The 14,174-nt window shown below is 62.6% G+C and overlaps 1 protein-coding gene across 4 annotated transcripts in view; it reads right to left on the bottom strand.

The window, feature by feature from the left end:
* Positions 1 to 545: 545 nt before the first annotated feature.
* The window catches only part of Ppp2r2c (protein phosphatase 2 regulatory subunit Bgamma), a 58,336-nt gene continuing 44,707 nt past the window's right edge, over positions 546 to 14,174 (bottom strand). For all 4 annotated transcript variants that reach the window (XM_090343854.1, XM_090343856.1, XM_090343855.1 and 1 more), the window contains exons 6-9: positions 7,966 to 8,130; positions 5,502 to 5,671; positions 3,815 to 3,906; positions 546 to 1,400 (exon numbers count right to left, since the gene is read on the bottom strand). In XM_090343854.1, the coding sequence (XP_090199980.1) occupies positions 1,109 to 1,400; positions 3,815 to 3,906; positions 5,502 to 5,671; positions 7,966 to 8,130 (719 nt within the window). In that variant the 3' untranslated portion in view covers positions 546 to 1,108. The remainder of the gene's footprint in view (positions 1,401 to 3,814; positions 3,907 to 5,501; positions 5,672 to 7,965; positions 8,131 to 14,174) is intronic.

A 14,174-nucleotide genomic window follows, 5' to 3' on the forward strand; every position in this document is an offset into this window, starting at 1 on the left:
GGCGCATGCGCTTTGTGCTTTTCCACAGGTACAAGGAGCCGCGGTCCCCGGGGGTGGGGGTCTCACACAGGTCTGTTTCCTGCATGTCCGTCCGAGGTGTAAAAAAAAAAAACCATAAATGAATGAAGTTGGCTTCAGGTGTGCTCCGTCTGCCCTCTGCTTCCTGAATCAAAACCCCAGGGTAGGAGCAAGGAAAGGACCGCAGGAACCCTCCACCCTCCAGGCGCTGTCCCAGCTCGCAGACCCCTGGGGCAGCCACGCCCGGGGGCCAGGATGTGCCATCCACACCGGCTGTGTCCCACTTTGCAAGATGGAGAGACGATTCCCTTCCAGAACCTTCCCTCAGAGTGGATGCTGCGTCCCCGGCTGGAGAAGGGCCAGCGAGGACGGCTGGCTTCCCCGCTTCCAGCCCCAGATGCCTCACGCGCACAAAGCGGGAGACAGTCACGTGTGCCTAGCAACCACACAGCGGTCCGTGTTTGCAGAGGACACGAATGGACCCTCAACTTGGGGATGGCAGATGGCGGAGTCCATAAGCAGGGGGGGTGCGGAGGTGGAGAAGCCCCCACAGAGCGGGCTGCAGGGGTGCGAGCGACGCCCTGACAGCCAGGCAGCTGGAAACAAAGGGTGACAGGAAGGGAAGGCCAGGGCACCCCACATCCAGATGCCCTCCCTGGAGGAAGCCGCCTCAGCGGGGGGAGCCCAGAACCATTGCCACTGTCTGCAGAGCTCAGCAAGCCCAGGCCATCCACGCACACCACACCCTAAGCCGGGCCTGGCGCCCCTTCCGGAATCGAGCTCCCCCGCTCCACCCCTGGAGCGCAAGGGGGGAGCTGGGGTGGACGCAGCACCACGCCAGATTGGAGGAAGTCCTCGCAAGGCCACAGCCAGAGCTGGGGGACACACGGGCACGAATGAACCCCGACCAGAGAGCCCGCGAATCATATCTGCTTTATGATCTGTGGCTGGGGCTCCACCTCCGCCGTGGCTCCCTGCGGTCCACCCACGCCGAGGCCAGCTCAGGGACGCCGGCAGGGTGGAGGAGGCCCCACGGGGCCGTGTCCCCAGGCGGCCGCGGAGGTGGCGTGGGGAAGCTGGGCCGGCCGGCCTAGTGCACGTCGGAGTTGACCTTGTCCTGGAAGATGTAGAGGTTGTTGGTGGCGGCGATGGCGATGATGTTCTCGGCCGGGTGCCAGGCCGTGTGCAGGATCTTCTTGGCAAAGTCCAGGCTGTCCACGCTGATGTCGTCCCGCCGGCGCTTGCCACCCAGACACACGCGCCGCGGCTTCAGCACGGCCCGCGGCTTGCTGCTCTCCCGAGAGGCCTCCAGCGTCACGTCCCGCTTCGTGTTGCGGTCGAACATGCGGAAGAAGTTGTTGTAAGCCCCCGTCATGATGACGCTGCAGGGAGGGGAGACGGGGTCAGCGGGGGGCGCACACCCAGCACCTGGGCCCCACACCTCCTGTCCGCCCTGCCCCCGTGGCATCCTCCCGCAGGGCTCCCCTGTACCCCTGGCATTTCTTTCTCTCCTCTGATTTGGTGGCCCAGGAGCTAAGACCCCCCCATGAGTGCTCGACCCCACGCGGTAACCGTGTATCCTCAGTCCACACACACAGCCCTGGACTTGGGGGCCACGGAGAAAAACCACGGAAGATGCCTGGCTCAAGGCCTCTGAACAGCAGACTACCTGCCCCGCCTGATTCCAAGCCGTCATCGCCAGGGGAGGCCTAGCAGGGAGAGGCGAGGGGAGCCCGAGACACGAGGGGAAGAGTGACAAGATGGAGACAGGACTGTGTAAGAGGGAGCCATGGATGAGAGTTGGGCCTGGCACGAGGCAGCAGGACAGATGGGTCCTGTCTGGGGTCTCCCCTGGTGTGGGTGATGGGAGCCAGGGTGGCCGTGGCACAGTCCCCGCTTGCCTGCACATGTTGTTGTCATCCTAGCTTGTGCCACCTGCCTGCCCTCCGCCACCTCCACACCCCTGGCTGGCCCAGATGAGTGAGTGTTGGTGTCCAGGACCCCAGGGGCAGCCTGGGGAGGGGCCGGGCCCGGCATTCACTGATGTGGTACACTGAGGGGCGGGAAGGTGAGACTTGACATGCTAACTGCACTTCTCAAAGGATGATGACTGGATGGACAGATGGGTGAACAGAGATGGACGAATGAATTGCTGGAAATGGATGGAGTAACGGATGGATGGATGAATGGATGAATGGATTTCCAGGGGATGGATAGATAGATGGACAAATGGATGGGTAGATGGGTAGAAGGATGGATGAATGGATGGATGGATAAATGGACTGAGATGAATGCATGGATGGATAGATAAAACAGATGGATGAATGGATGGATGGACGGATATATAGATGGATGGATGGATGGATGGATGAATGGATGGATGGATGGATGGCAAATGAACGAATGGGCAAATAGATGGATAGACAGATGGTAATGGATAGAAAGAGACAGCATCTATCCACGTGAGGAAGGCCTCACACAGGCACTGCCTTTATCACCGTCATAAGTCCTGGCAAGGCAGGAGAGGACTTTGCCAGCCATTGTGCTGCACAGGACATGGGGCAGACCAAGGCGATGGTGATGGGTTCTCTGAGGTCACAGGGACTGCAGGAGCCCACCGCCAGGACAGTGCAGAGCCCTGCGTCTGTCAGTCTCGGGACTCCTAACCACAGACGTGGCGGGCTGGAGGAAGTGGATGCAGCAGAGGGAAGGGGCAGACTTTGCCTTCTAAAAACACGGAGAGCCATTGCAGGGCCCTCCTGAGGCTCTGCACAAGGGGTAAGGCTTGGACTGAGTTCCAGTCGCTCCTCCGGGGGGTTCTCCCTGCATTGGCAGAGGCAAATGAGGTAGAAACAAGAAGAAAATGCGCCACCAAAACCAAGAGAAAAGCAGTCTGGAAGGCTGTGGGGCAAGGTGGAGCAGCCCAGAGGCTTCCTGGAATTGGGAACACAGAGTGAGGTGGGTGAGGTGGAGCCTGGTGGAGGAGGGAGCAGGGGGCAGGGGGCAGGGGGCATGCACAATGCCCACCTCACTCTGGGAGGTGGCAGGCAGGATGCTAAGGCTGGGACTTAGGCCCACTGGGTGGCCATGCGCGCCCCCTGGTGGCTGCATGGGGAATGACAGCTATTGGGTGGCAGCCTTGCAACTGAAACACAGGCCCCCAGAGGCTGGAGTGGCCCCTGTGGCTTAGGCCTTAGCCTGTGAGTCTAACACGACCCCAGGGAACCCCCAAACACACCAGGAGTGCAGTTCAGGCAACCCAGGAGCACTGTCCTGGCGTCCCATGAGCCCATGGGCACCAGAGGTGTCCGCGTGCCAGTCAAGTCTGCCCGCTGTGTCCTTCAGTGGGCCCGGAGGTCACGTGGGCCCAGGCTGGCAGCTGTTCTGGGGCTCCCTGAGCCCCCTGGCTTGGCCTCAGGGTGCCCCCTCCTGGTCCTGTCCCTCTTAGAGTCTCAGGTCCACACCCAAAGCTGAGGAGTCAGCTCTTTCGGCATCCTGGGCACCCTGGGCAGCAGAGAGCAGCAGCTGACAGGCATGGGTGGCATGAGAACACATGTCCCCTGGAGACCATGTTCCAGAGGGCTGGAGGGAGCCCGCGCCACATGCTTCAGCCCCACAGAGACTGGGCACCTGGCACCCTGTGGTCCTGGATCCCCAAGGTTCCCCATAGCCACCCCTGAGCAAGGCACAAGGTGTGTACTAAGGCTGGAGGGGGGGGCAAGGCTGGTTCCCCAGGGGTGGGAGGTGTGGGGGCGGGGCAGGGGGTGGGGAGGGGCAGGGCAACTGCCCAGCTCACCTGTCGCTGCCGTTCCAGGCGCACTCGAACTTGTCAAAGATACAGTCACTCTCATACAGGGAGCACAGCTTGCTCCGAAGGTAGTCGTGGACCTGGGGGTGAAGGGGCCAGCTGCGAGACAGGCACCCGCTGCCCGCCCACCCTCGGCAGGGGCCTGCGCCGAACCCACGCGCCCTGCCTGCCCAGAAGCCGAGGCCTGGTCCACCTCGAGCTGTGGACGGAGGGCTGACCGCCAGGGAGCCATGTTCACAGGGACCGAGGAAGGGGACAGGCCTGCTGGGGCCACCTCAGTCCCCCTCTCCACGGCAGGAGAGGAAAGCAGGCGTGAGTGGCCACGAGTCCTGGCCCCACTGTGGGTGGGCTCTGGCTCAGTGCTTTCAAGAGGACAGGCTGGGAGTAGCCACTGGTCCACGTCTCGAGAGCTAGGGCTGTGCTGGCAGGCATGCCTCCGGTTAGTTCTGCGCAGCTCCAACCTGAGCCACAGGGCTCAGGGAAGTGACTGGCTCCCTGGCCTCTATTGTAGCTGCAAGGAGTCCTCTGAGAAGCTCCCCAGGGAAGCTTCTGTGACCCCAATAGCAAATGCAACACAGGCAGCTGGCCTGACCTTTCCCGTGTGTTCCTAGTTCCTTCCTGGAACGAAGGTGCCCTGCCTGGATGGAAGGCATTCATTTTGCTACCAAGAGGTGCCACACTAGACAGAGGAAAACAAAGGCCTAACGCTGTGCACAGGTCATGAGGTAGCCACTGGGGTGCTGGGGGTCACGGCAGCCCCCACTCTCAGCGGCCCACGAGCCCTTGCTCGTGCAGAGCTGCCAGTCAGAGACGCGCCGCACGACTTCTCGGGCGTGAGTGTGCTCTGCTGTTTCCCTTCCTGTTCTGGAGCCTGCAGGTGGGCCAGGCCGATGCCCTGCCTGGCTCTGGGAGGCTTCCAGGCTCCCCGCCCTCACAGGAAGACTCTGAGTTTCAGGAAAGCAATGTTGCAGCTGGGGTACGTCTGAGATTTCTCCTCACCACTGCGGGAGGGGGCCATGGTGGGCCCGGGGCTCAGGGCCTGGCTTGTGGAGGGGGGTGCCAGCCAGCATCTGACCCCCCAGATAAGCCTCTGGCCGGGAGCAGGGGTGTCTGAGCACCGCCAACACGTGAGGCGCAGGGTAGGTGCGGGTGTGTGGGACACTGGACGGGCCGAACGAAGGCGGCTGGGAGACAAAGGTTTCCAGGACATTTCCGCATGTCCAGATCCCCAGCGATGACAGGACGGGGACAGGGAGAAGAGCAATGTTCTTCAGAACAGCCCCGAGTTCAGATACATGATGTATGTATTTTCTTGTTCTGGTCCTGGGCTTGAACTCAGGGCCTAGGCACTGTCCCTGAGCTTTTTTATTCAAGGCTGGCACTCTACCACTGGAGCCACAGCTCCATTTCTGGCTTACTGGTAGGTCATGGGAGATGAGTGTCACAAACTTTCCTGCCCCTGGTGGCTTTGAGTTGCGATCCTTGGCTCTCGGCGCCTGGGTAGCTAGATTACAGGTGTGAGCCATGGGCCCTGGCCTTAGATGGGTGTTTCTGCCTGGTTGCTGAGACCGCAGTTACACACAGGTGTACAGACGCGCACCCCACTCCCTCCACCGCCTTCAGGAAGGAGCAGGGAGGGGCCTGAGCCCCAGGGCCGCCCCAGTCTCAAGCTGACCTGGTAGGTCTCCACGGGTCTGGCCTCCATGTTCAGGTCCCAGACCTTGACGGTGAGGTAGTCCCGGGTGAGCATGTACCGGCCACTGTGGCTGAACTTCACGTCGGACACGGACGAGATAATCTCTGAGAAGAACGAGCGGTTGCTGGGGTCCTCGGGCTCCTCAAAGACTGCGGGGCAGACACGGCAACGTCAGCAGGGCTGTCCGTTAGTCACTCCTCAGCCTGTACCACGCCCAGCCCGGGCCTGGCCCCTCCCGTGGACTGCCCAGCACGGGTGGGCAGGCGGGCGTGTGTGTGGAGCTCTGTCCACCTCAGCTCTGCGCCCTTTTCTCAGCCCCAGTGGCCCTAGAGGGGGGTGAGGGAGGCGGGCAGGGGGCCGAGGCGATCCGGGCACACCGTGTGCCTGCAGACATGTCCAGTGTGTCCTGCACGAGTGAGTGAAGCCGCAGAAGCGGGAAATGTCCCAGGGGCTCGCGCCATCCCCGCCCCAAAGCCAGCTGAGGGCGGAGCTGCACCTGGAAAGCCCCGTCGCCCTCTGCTGCCCCCTCCTGGAGACACAGCGCATCCTTCTAGATTGCCAACACCCTCCCCTCTGCCCCCTGGCCCCTGGCCAGGAGTCTATCATGGCCTTTCTCAAAAGCGCCTGCAGGGGAGCTAGAAACACTAGGTTGTGCTCATGAAGTCAGTCAACAACCCACACTCAGAGCCTGCGAAGTGCCAGGCTCTGCTCAGGTCCCAGGGCAACACAGAGAACAGCAGAGCCTGGATCCCTGGGACTCTCCTTCTCCTTGCAGACAGGAATTAAACCACACCATGCACTGTGCTGTCAGGCTGTACAAGGGCTGGCAGGGCAGATAGAACACATGCAAAGGTCCTGAGGAGACAGGAGCCGAGAGCCAGTGCAGCAGAGGCAGGAGGCCACCCGTGTGGATCCAGCAGCCAGGTCAAGTTGGAGGAGCTCATGAGGAAGGCAGAGGGCCAGGGGGCGCTTACAGGAGGGAGGATGGACGATGGAGGAGGCAGGGGCAGAGCTCAGTGATGCCTCTAGACAGTGGAAATGATAAACACACTGGCCGTCCCCTGGCCTCCAGGACATGCTAGGCCTAAGCCACCCCCGGCCTCTGCCTCTCATCTCCAGGACCACACGAAACAAAGAGACGGCATCTAAGCCACCGAGTGAAGGTGACTCTGCCAGGGACATCTCAGCATCCTGTCACAGCCCCCGGAGGGACACGGGAGGGGGGAGGGGAGCGGGGACAGAGGTCTCCTCACCCACCTGCCACCCGGGCTTGGGACAGCCCACGGCACACCACGTGGCGGGGGGACGGGGGGGCCAGGCACAGTAACGGGGGCCCTGAATGGGTCTCCTGCTCCCGGCACCACCCTTGCTGGTGGCCACTGTGCCGTCCCACAGCAGAAACGACAGTCTATGTTGACAGCTGGGGATGGCTGTTTCCATGGTTACCCATGTCTGCCGGGCAGACAGAGCCAGGTTTCATGCTTGCCAGGGGGCGGAAGCCCAGGCAGGAGGCGGGGCCTCTGAGAAGTTACTCTGCTGCTCTTGGTCTTGCCCGCCCAGCCGCATCCTTCCGTGGCCTGGCTGGGAAGAGGCCCAGACGTGGACTTGGGGCCACTGAGCTCCAAGCCACAGGCCAGCCAGACTGTGTCACCAGACCCGGTCACGGGGGTCCAGAGCCTGGATGCTGCTTCTTCCACACCTGGAAAAACCTGCAGAGCTTTCCTGAACCTCCGTGCAGCTAGAAGAGGTAGAACCAGCGGGGAGAGGTGAGAAGACAGACCACGCGGGCAGGGGTGCGAGTGGGGATGCAGGCACGGGCGCGCCTCTGGCTGAGCTGCTCTGAACTGCCTGTGCAGGGCTGGCTCATGGGAGTCCAGGGGGGTAAGGTCCCCCCGGGGGAGCCGGCTGGCCTTCCTGGCCCTCCACACACCGATGACGCCCGAGGTGGCACCCACGGACGCAGACAGGGCCACCTGGAGGCCCCACGAGGCCCTGCGGTCAGCACCTGGAAACACCCCGTGTCCACCCGATGCTCACACCCACCTGAGCCACCCGTGCTCTGCACAGGGGCTCCAGGGAGGCGGCTTCCCCACGCCAGGCCGCCGCCATCCCAGCCAGCGCCCTTCTGGGCCATCCACCACCCCACCCCACGCTGGCCGGAGTGCAGGGAAGGGGGCGGGAGGACACAGGCCGCGGGAGGGGTGGAGGCCGGGAGCCCGTGCAGTGTGCCCGCCGCCGGGCTGTGACATCATTAAACCCTCCAGGCCCACTCATTCACACACGCATTCATTCACTTATTCATCTACTCACCCATTCATTCATTCCCTCATCAGCTTAGTCATTTATTCACTCACCCACCACCCGCTTGCTCGCTCACGTGTGTACGTGGAAACTTACACTTTGGCGTGGCACACACACCCCGCACGCATGCGCGGACACTTACGCTTGGAGTGCTTGTCACACAGGGCGGCCGCCCGCATGTCGCAGAGCCGCAGGGAGCCCTTGCTGCTGCTGTACACGAAGAGGTTGCAGTGGTGCGGGTGGAACTCGGACGCCGTGATCACCTCGGTGAGGTCCTCCATGTTGGCTGGCTTGATATCCACAATGTCTGGACGCGGGTCAAGGAGCAGGCGTCGTCGGCACGCTGAGCCCCTCTCCTCCCCAGGCTGGGCTGCCCCTGGACCCCCGTCACCAGCTGTGTGCCTGCGGCCCGTCGCTCCCCATGTCTGCCCACTGGCCTCACAGGGCGGGCCTCCCCTCCCCGAGGCCTCCTACTCCAGCCCGTGACCACAGACCGCCGATGCCTCTGCACCACCACATTCCTCTACCTGCCGTATACCTGTGCTACTACATACCTGAACCTGCTCATGCCTGCGTCTACTACATATACCTGTCCCTGCCGTAGAACCTGCATCTATTATATACCTCTGCCTGCAGGCATATACCTCTACCTGCTGCATGCCTGCATCTATTACATACCTCTGCCTGCTGCATGCCTGCATCTATTATATACCTCTACCTGCTGCATGCCTGCACCTATTATATACCTCTACCTGCAGGCATATACCTCTACCTGCTGCATGCCTGCATCTATTATATACCTCTACCTGCTGCATGCCTGCATCTATTATATATCTCTACCTGCTGCATAACCTGCATCTATTACATACCTCTACCTGCTGCATGCCTGCACCTATTATATACCTCTACCTGCAGGCATATACCTCTACCTGCTGCATGCCTGCATCTATTACATACCTCTACCTGCTGCATGCCTGCATCTATTATATACCTCTACCTGCTGCATGCCTGCATCTATTATATACCTCTGCCTGCTGCATGCCTGCATCTATTATATACCTCTGCCTGCTGCATGCCTGCATCTATTATATACCTCTGCCTGCTGCATGCCTGCATCTATTATATACCTCTACCTGCTGCATGCCTGCATCTATATACCTCTACCTGCTGCATAACCTGCATCTATTATATACCTCTACCTGCTGCATGCCTGCATCTATTATATACCTCTGCCTGCTGCATGCCTGCATCTATTATATACCTCTACCTGCAGGCATATACCTCTACCTGCTGCATGCCTGCATCTATTATATATCTCTACCTGCTGCATAACCTGCATCTATTATATACCTCTACCTGCTGCATGCCTGCATCTATTGCACACTGGCACGGGCTGCATACTGGCAGGGGGAACATTGCACAGGTGTTGGCTGGCATCCTCGCACCCCTGGGAAGCAGGAGGGCGGGGTGCCCAGGAGCCCCTCCCAGGTGAAGCTGGGGCCCCTTCCTCAGGCAGGCCCCCACCTCGCTCCCCGCTACTGTCAGTGGGCTATTCACTTCGTTCCTTCATCAGCAACTCAGAATTCCTCCCCCGTCCCTGCACGACCAGCTCGTCAGACACAGCTGGGCATTCGGAGAGGGCGGCAGGGCACTGGTGAAGACCACAAGTCCCTGACCCGCCCGCTGAGCACGAGTTCCCTGTCGCAGTGTCGCGGCGGGGCCTGTGGAGGTCGTGGTGGGCTCTGGGCTGTCAGACCTGTCTCCCGTTTCTAAGCCAGGGCCTGCAGACTCCGAGGGGGCATGAGGCGAGACCCAGAGGTGACGACAATGCTGGGCTCTGACCGTCCCAGAGGCTATGAGGGGTCACGTGAGAGCCGAGTCCTCAAACCACAGCTGCCAGACCACACGGGCCAGGGATACAGAGGGACTACGCCTCAGGGCCAAGGCTGGAACCCCAAGTAAGGCGTTCAAGCTCCTGAGAAGGCAAGTAGTAGGGTGACAGCATAATTGGGGTGCAGGGTGGGTACAGCAGCCAAGCTCCTGGTGGGCCCCATGGCAGAGCCTGGCTCCCTGAGGCACGCTGTGCTCACTGACCCCCCACAGGCAGTCCTATGTGCAGTGGACGACCTGTACAGCTATGCCCGGAACCCCAGGAGACGCCATGCCAGCACCTTGCCAAGGCTCTGCACCACAGGAGAGGAAAGGAATGGCGCAGGCCCGCAGCCCCGCTCCACGCTCTGCTCACGGGCCACTGGGGATGGTGCAACCTCAGGCCGTGAACCCATGGGCACTCGCCCCTCCGAGGCTGGCACAAGGCACACCCCACCAAACAGAAAGGTCAGCAAGGCCCTGAGTTCTGGGGCCACCAGTGGCATGGGCAGCAGACGCTGGGGGCCATCTTGGGCTCCAGGATCTCCAGCTTAGGGCACTGCTGGCCCTTTCCACTTCAGCTGAGCTCCCAGCAGGTGGCAACGCTGACCAGGTCCTCCACCTCCTACCCCTGTCTGTGGTCCTGGCTGTGGTCCCCTGGCTGTGGTCCTGGCTGTGGTCCCCTGGCTGTGGTCCTGGCTGTGGTCCTGGCTGTGGTCCTCTGGCTGTGGTCCTCTGGCTGTGGTTCCCTGACTGTGGTTCCCTGGCTGTGGTCCTGGCTGTGGTCCTGGCTGTGGTTCCCTGGCTGTGGTCCCTGGCTGTGGTCCCTGGCTGTGATCCTGGCTGTGGTCCCTGGCTGTGGTCCTGACTGTGGTCCTGGCTGTGGTTCCCTGGCTGTGGTTCCCTGGCTGTGGTCCTGGCTGTGGTCCCCTGGCTGTGGTCCCCTGGCTGTGGCCCCTGGCTGTGGTTCCCTGGCTGTGGTCCTGGCTGTGGTTCCCTGGCTGTGGTTCCCTGGCTGTGGTCCTGACTGTGGTCCTGGCTGTGGTTCCCTGGCTGTGGTCCTGGCTGTGGTCCCCTGGCTGTGGTCCTGGCTGTGGTCCTGGCTGTGGTCCTCTGGCTGTGGTTCCCTGACTGTGGTCCTGGCTGTGGTTCCCTGACTGTGGTCCTGGCTGTGGTTCCCTGGCTGTGGTCCTGACCGTTGTCCTGGCTGTGGTTCCCTGGCTGTGGTCCCTGGCTGTGGTCCTGGCTGCAGTTCCCTGGCTGTGGTTCCCTGGCTGTGGTCCTGGCTGTGGTTCCCTGGCTGTGGTCCTGGCTGTGGTCCCCTGGCTGTGGTCCTGGCTGTGGTCCTCTGGCTGTGGTTCCCTGACTGTGGTCCTGGCTGTGGTTCCCTGGCTGTGGTCCTGGCTGTGGTTCCCTGGCTGTGGTCCTCTGGCTGTGGTTCCCTGGCTATGGTCCCCTGGCTGTGGTCCCCTGGCTGTGGTTCCCTGGCTGTGGTCCTCTGGCTGTGGTCCCTGGCTGTGGTCCTGGCTGTGGTTCCCTGGCTGTGGTCCTGGCTGTGGTTCCCTGGCTGTGGTTCCCTGGCTGTAGTCCTGGCTGTGGTCCCCTGGCTGTGGTTCCCTGGCTGTGGCCCCTGGCTGTGGTTCCCTGGCTGTGGTCCCGGCTATGGTCCTGGCTGTGGTCCTCTGGCTGTGGTTCCCTGGCTGTGGTCCTGGCTGTGGTCCCCTGGCTGTGGTCCTGGGTGTGGTCCTCTGGCTGTGGTCCTCTGGCTGTGGTCCTGGCTGTGGTCCTGGCTGTGGTCCCCTGGCTGTGGTCCTGGCTGTGGTCCTCTGGCTGTGGCCCCTGGCTGTGGTTCCCTGGCTGTGGTCCTCTGGCTGTGGTCCCTGGCTGTGGTCCTGACTGTGGTCCTGGCTGTGGTCCCTGGCTGTGGTCCTGGCTGTGGTTCTCTGGCTGTGGTCCTCTGGCTGTGGTTCCCTGGCTGTGGTCCTGGCTGTGGTCCTCTGGCTGTGGCCCCTGGCTGTGGTTCCCTGGCTGTGGTTCCCTGGCTGTGGATCCCTGGCTGTGGTCCTGGCTGTGGTTCCCTGGCTGTGGTCCCTGGCTGTGGTCCTCTGGCTGTGGCCCCTGGCTGTGGTCCTGGCTGTGGTCCCTGGCTGTGGTCCCTGGCTGTGGTCCTGACTGTGGTCCTGGCTGTGGTTCCCTAGCTGTGGTTCCCTGGCTGTGGTCCTGGCTGTGGTTCCCTGGCTGTGGTTCCCTGGCTATGGTTCCCTGGCTGTGGTCCCCTGACTGTGGTCCCCTGGCTATGGTCCTCTGGCTGTGGCCCCTGGCTGCGGTTCCCTGGTTGTGGTCCTGGCTGTAGTCCCTGGCTGTGGTTCCCTGGCTGTGGTCGCCTGGCTGTGGTCCTGGCTGTGGTCCCCTGGCTGTGGTCCTGGCTGTGGTCCTGGCTGTGGTCCCCTGGCTGTAGTCCTGGCTGTGGTCCCCTGGCTGTGGCCCCTGGCTGTGGTTCCCTGGCTGTGGTTGCCTGGCTGTGGTCCTGGCTGTGGTTCCCTGGCTGTGGTCCTGGCTGTGGCCCCTGGCTGTAGTCCTGGTTGTGGTCCCTGGCTGTGGTCCTGACTGTGGTCCTGACTGTGGTCCTGGCTGTGGTTCCCTGGCTATGGTTCCCTGGCTGTGGTCCTGTGGCTGTGGCCCCTGGCTGTGGTCCTGGCTGTGGTTCCCTGGCTGTGGTCCTGGCTGTGGTTCCCTGGCTATGGTCCCCTGGCTGTGGTCCTGGCTGTGGTTCCCTGGCTGTGGTCCTGGCTGTGGTCCTCTGGCTGTGGTCCTCTGGCTGTGGCCCCTGGCTGTGGTCCTGGCTGTGGTTCCCTGGCTGTAGTCCTGGCTGTGGTCCCCTGGCTGTGGCCCCTGGCTGAGGTCCTCTGGCTGTGGTCACTGGCTGTGGCTCCACGTGTGGTCGTGGCTGTGGCTCCAACTGTGGCCCAGTCTACAGATGAGATGGGGAATGTGTTCTAGTCCAGGGTGTGAGGCGAGGCCAGCATGGAGCTTGAATTCTTGCTCAGGGAAGAAAAATCAATGGAACCATCTTTAAGTGTGTGAGTGCTGAAAACAGATCAGCAGCCTCTCAGCCGTGGCCCTATGCAATCCTTGAGGAGCAGAAAATGCTGGAAAATCACCCAGCATGGACCACAGTCTCCAGGCACTCAGAAGGCGTGAGAGGCTGTTTAAAACAGAGATGGACACAGGGGGAAAGGAACCAAAGAGCCAGCAGAGGGCGCTGGGGATGGAGGGAGGGCTCTGAGGTCCAGCAGAGGGCATGGGGGAGGGGGAGAGGGCTCTGAGGTCCAGCAGAGGACATGGGGGTGGGGGAGAGGGCTCTGAGGTCCAGCAGAGGACATGGGGGAGGGGGAGGGGGCTCTGAGGTCCAGCAGAGGACATGGGGGAGGGGGAGAGGGCTCTGAGGTCCAGCAGAGGGCATGGGGGAGGGGAGGGGGCTCTGAGGTCAAGCAGAGGGCATGGGGGAGGGGGAGAGGGCTCTGAGGACCAGCAGAGGGCATGGGGGAGGGGGAGAGGGCTCTGAGGTCCAGCAGAGGGCATGGGGGAGGGGAGGGGGCTCTGAGGTCCAGCAGAGGGCATGGGGGAGGGGAGGGGGCTCTGAGGTCCAGCAGAGGGCATGGGGGAGGGGAGGGGGCTCTGAGGTCCAGCAGAGGGCATGGGGGAGGGGGAGAGGGCTCTGGGGTCCAGCAGAGGACATGGGGGAGGGAGAGAGGGCTCTGAGGTCCAGCAGAGGGCATGGCGGAGGGGGAGAGGGCTCTGAGGTCCAGCAGAGGGCATGGGGGAGGGGGAGAGGGCTCTGAGGTCCAGCAGAGGACATGGGGGAGGGGAGGGGGCTCTGAGGTCCAGCAGAGGACATGGGGGAGGGGCTCTGAGGTCCGGCAGAGGGCATGGGGGAGGGGGAGAGGGCTCTGAGGTCCAGCAGAGGGCATGGGGGAGGGGGAGAGGGCTCTGAGGTCCAGCAGAGGACATGGGGGAGGGGGAGAGGGCTCTGAGGTCCAGCAGAGGGCATGGGGGAGGGGGAGAGGGCTCTGAGGTCCAGCAGAGGGCGCTGGGGATGGAGGGAGGGTTCTGAGGTCCAGCAGAGGACATGGGGGTGGGGGAGAGGGCTCTGAGGTCCAGCAGAGGACATGGGGGAGGGGGAGAGGGCTCTGAGGTCCAGCAGAGGACATGGGGGAGGGGGAGAGGGCTCTGAGGTCCAGCAGAGGACATGGGGGAGGGGGAGAGGGCTCTGAGGTCCAGCAGAGGGCATGGGGGAGGGGGAGAGGGCTCTGAGGTCCAGCAGAGGGCGCTGGGGATGGAGGGAGGGTTCTGAGGTCCAGCAGAGGACATGGGGGTGGGGGAGAGGGCTCTGAGGTCCAGCAGAGGACATGGGGGAGGGGGAGAGGGCTCTGAGGTCCAGCAGAGGACATGGGGGAGGGGGAGAGGGCTCTGAGGTCCAGC

This window comes from Megascapheus bottae, chromosome 13 (assembly GCF_031878675.1).
Source record: "Megascapheus bottae isolate mThoBot1 chromosome 13, mThoBot2.hap1, whole genome shotgun sequence".
Lineage (NCBI taxonomy): Eukaryota > Metazoa > Chordata > Mammalia > Rodentia > Geomyidae > Megascapheus > Megascapheus bottae.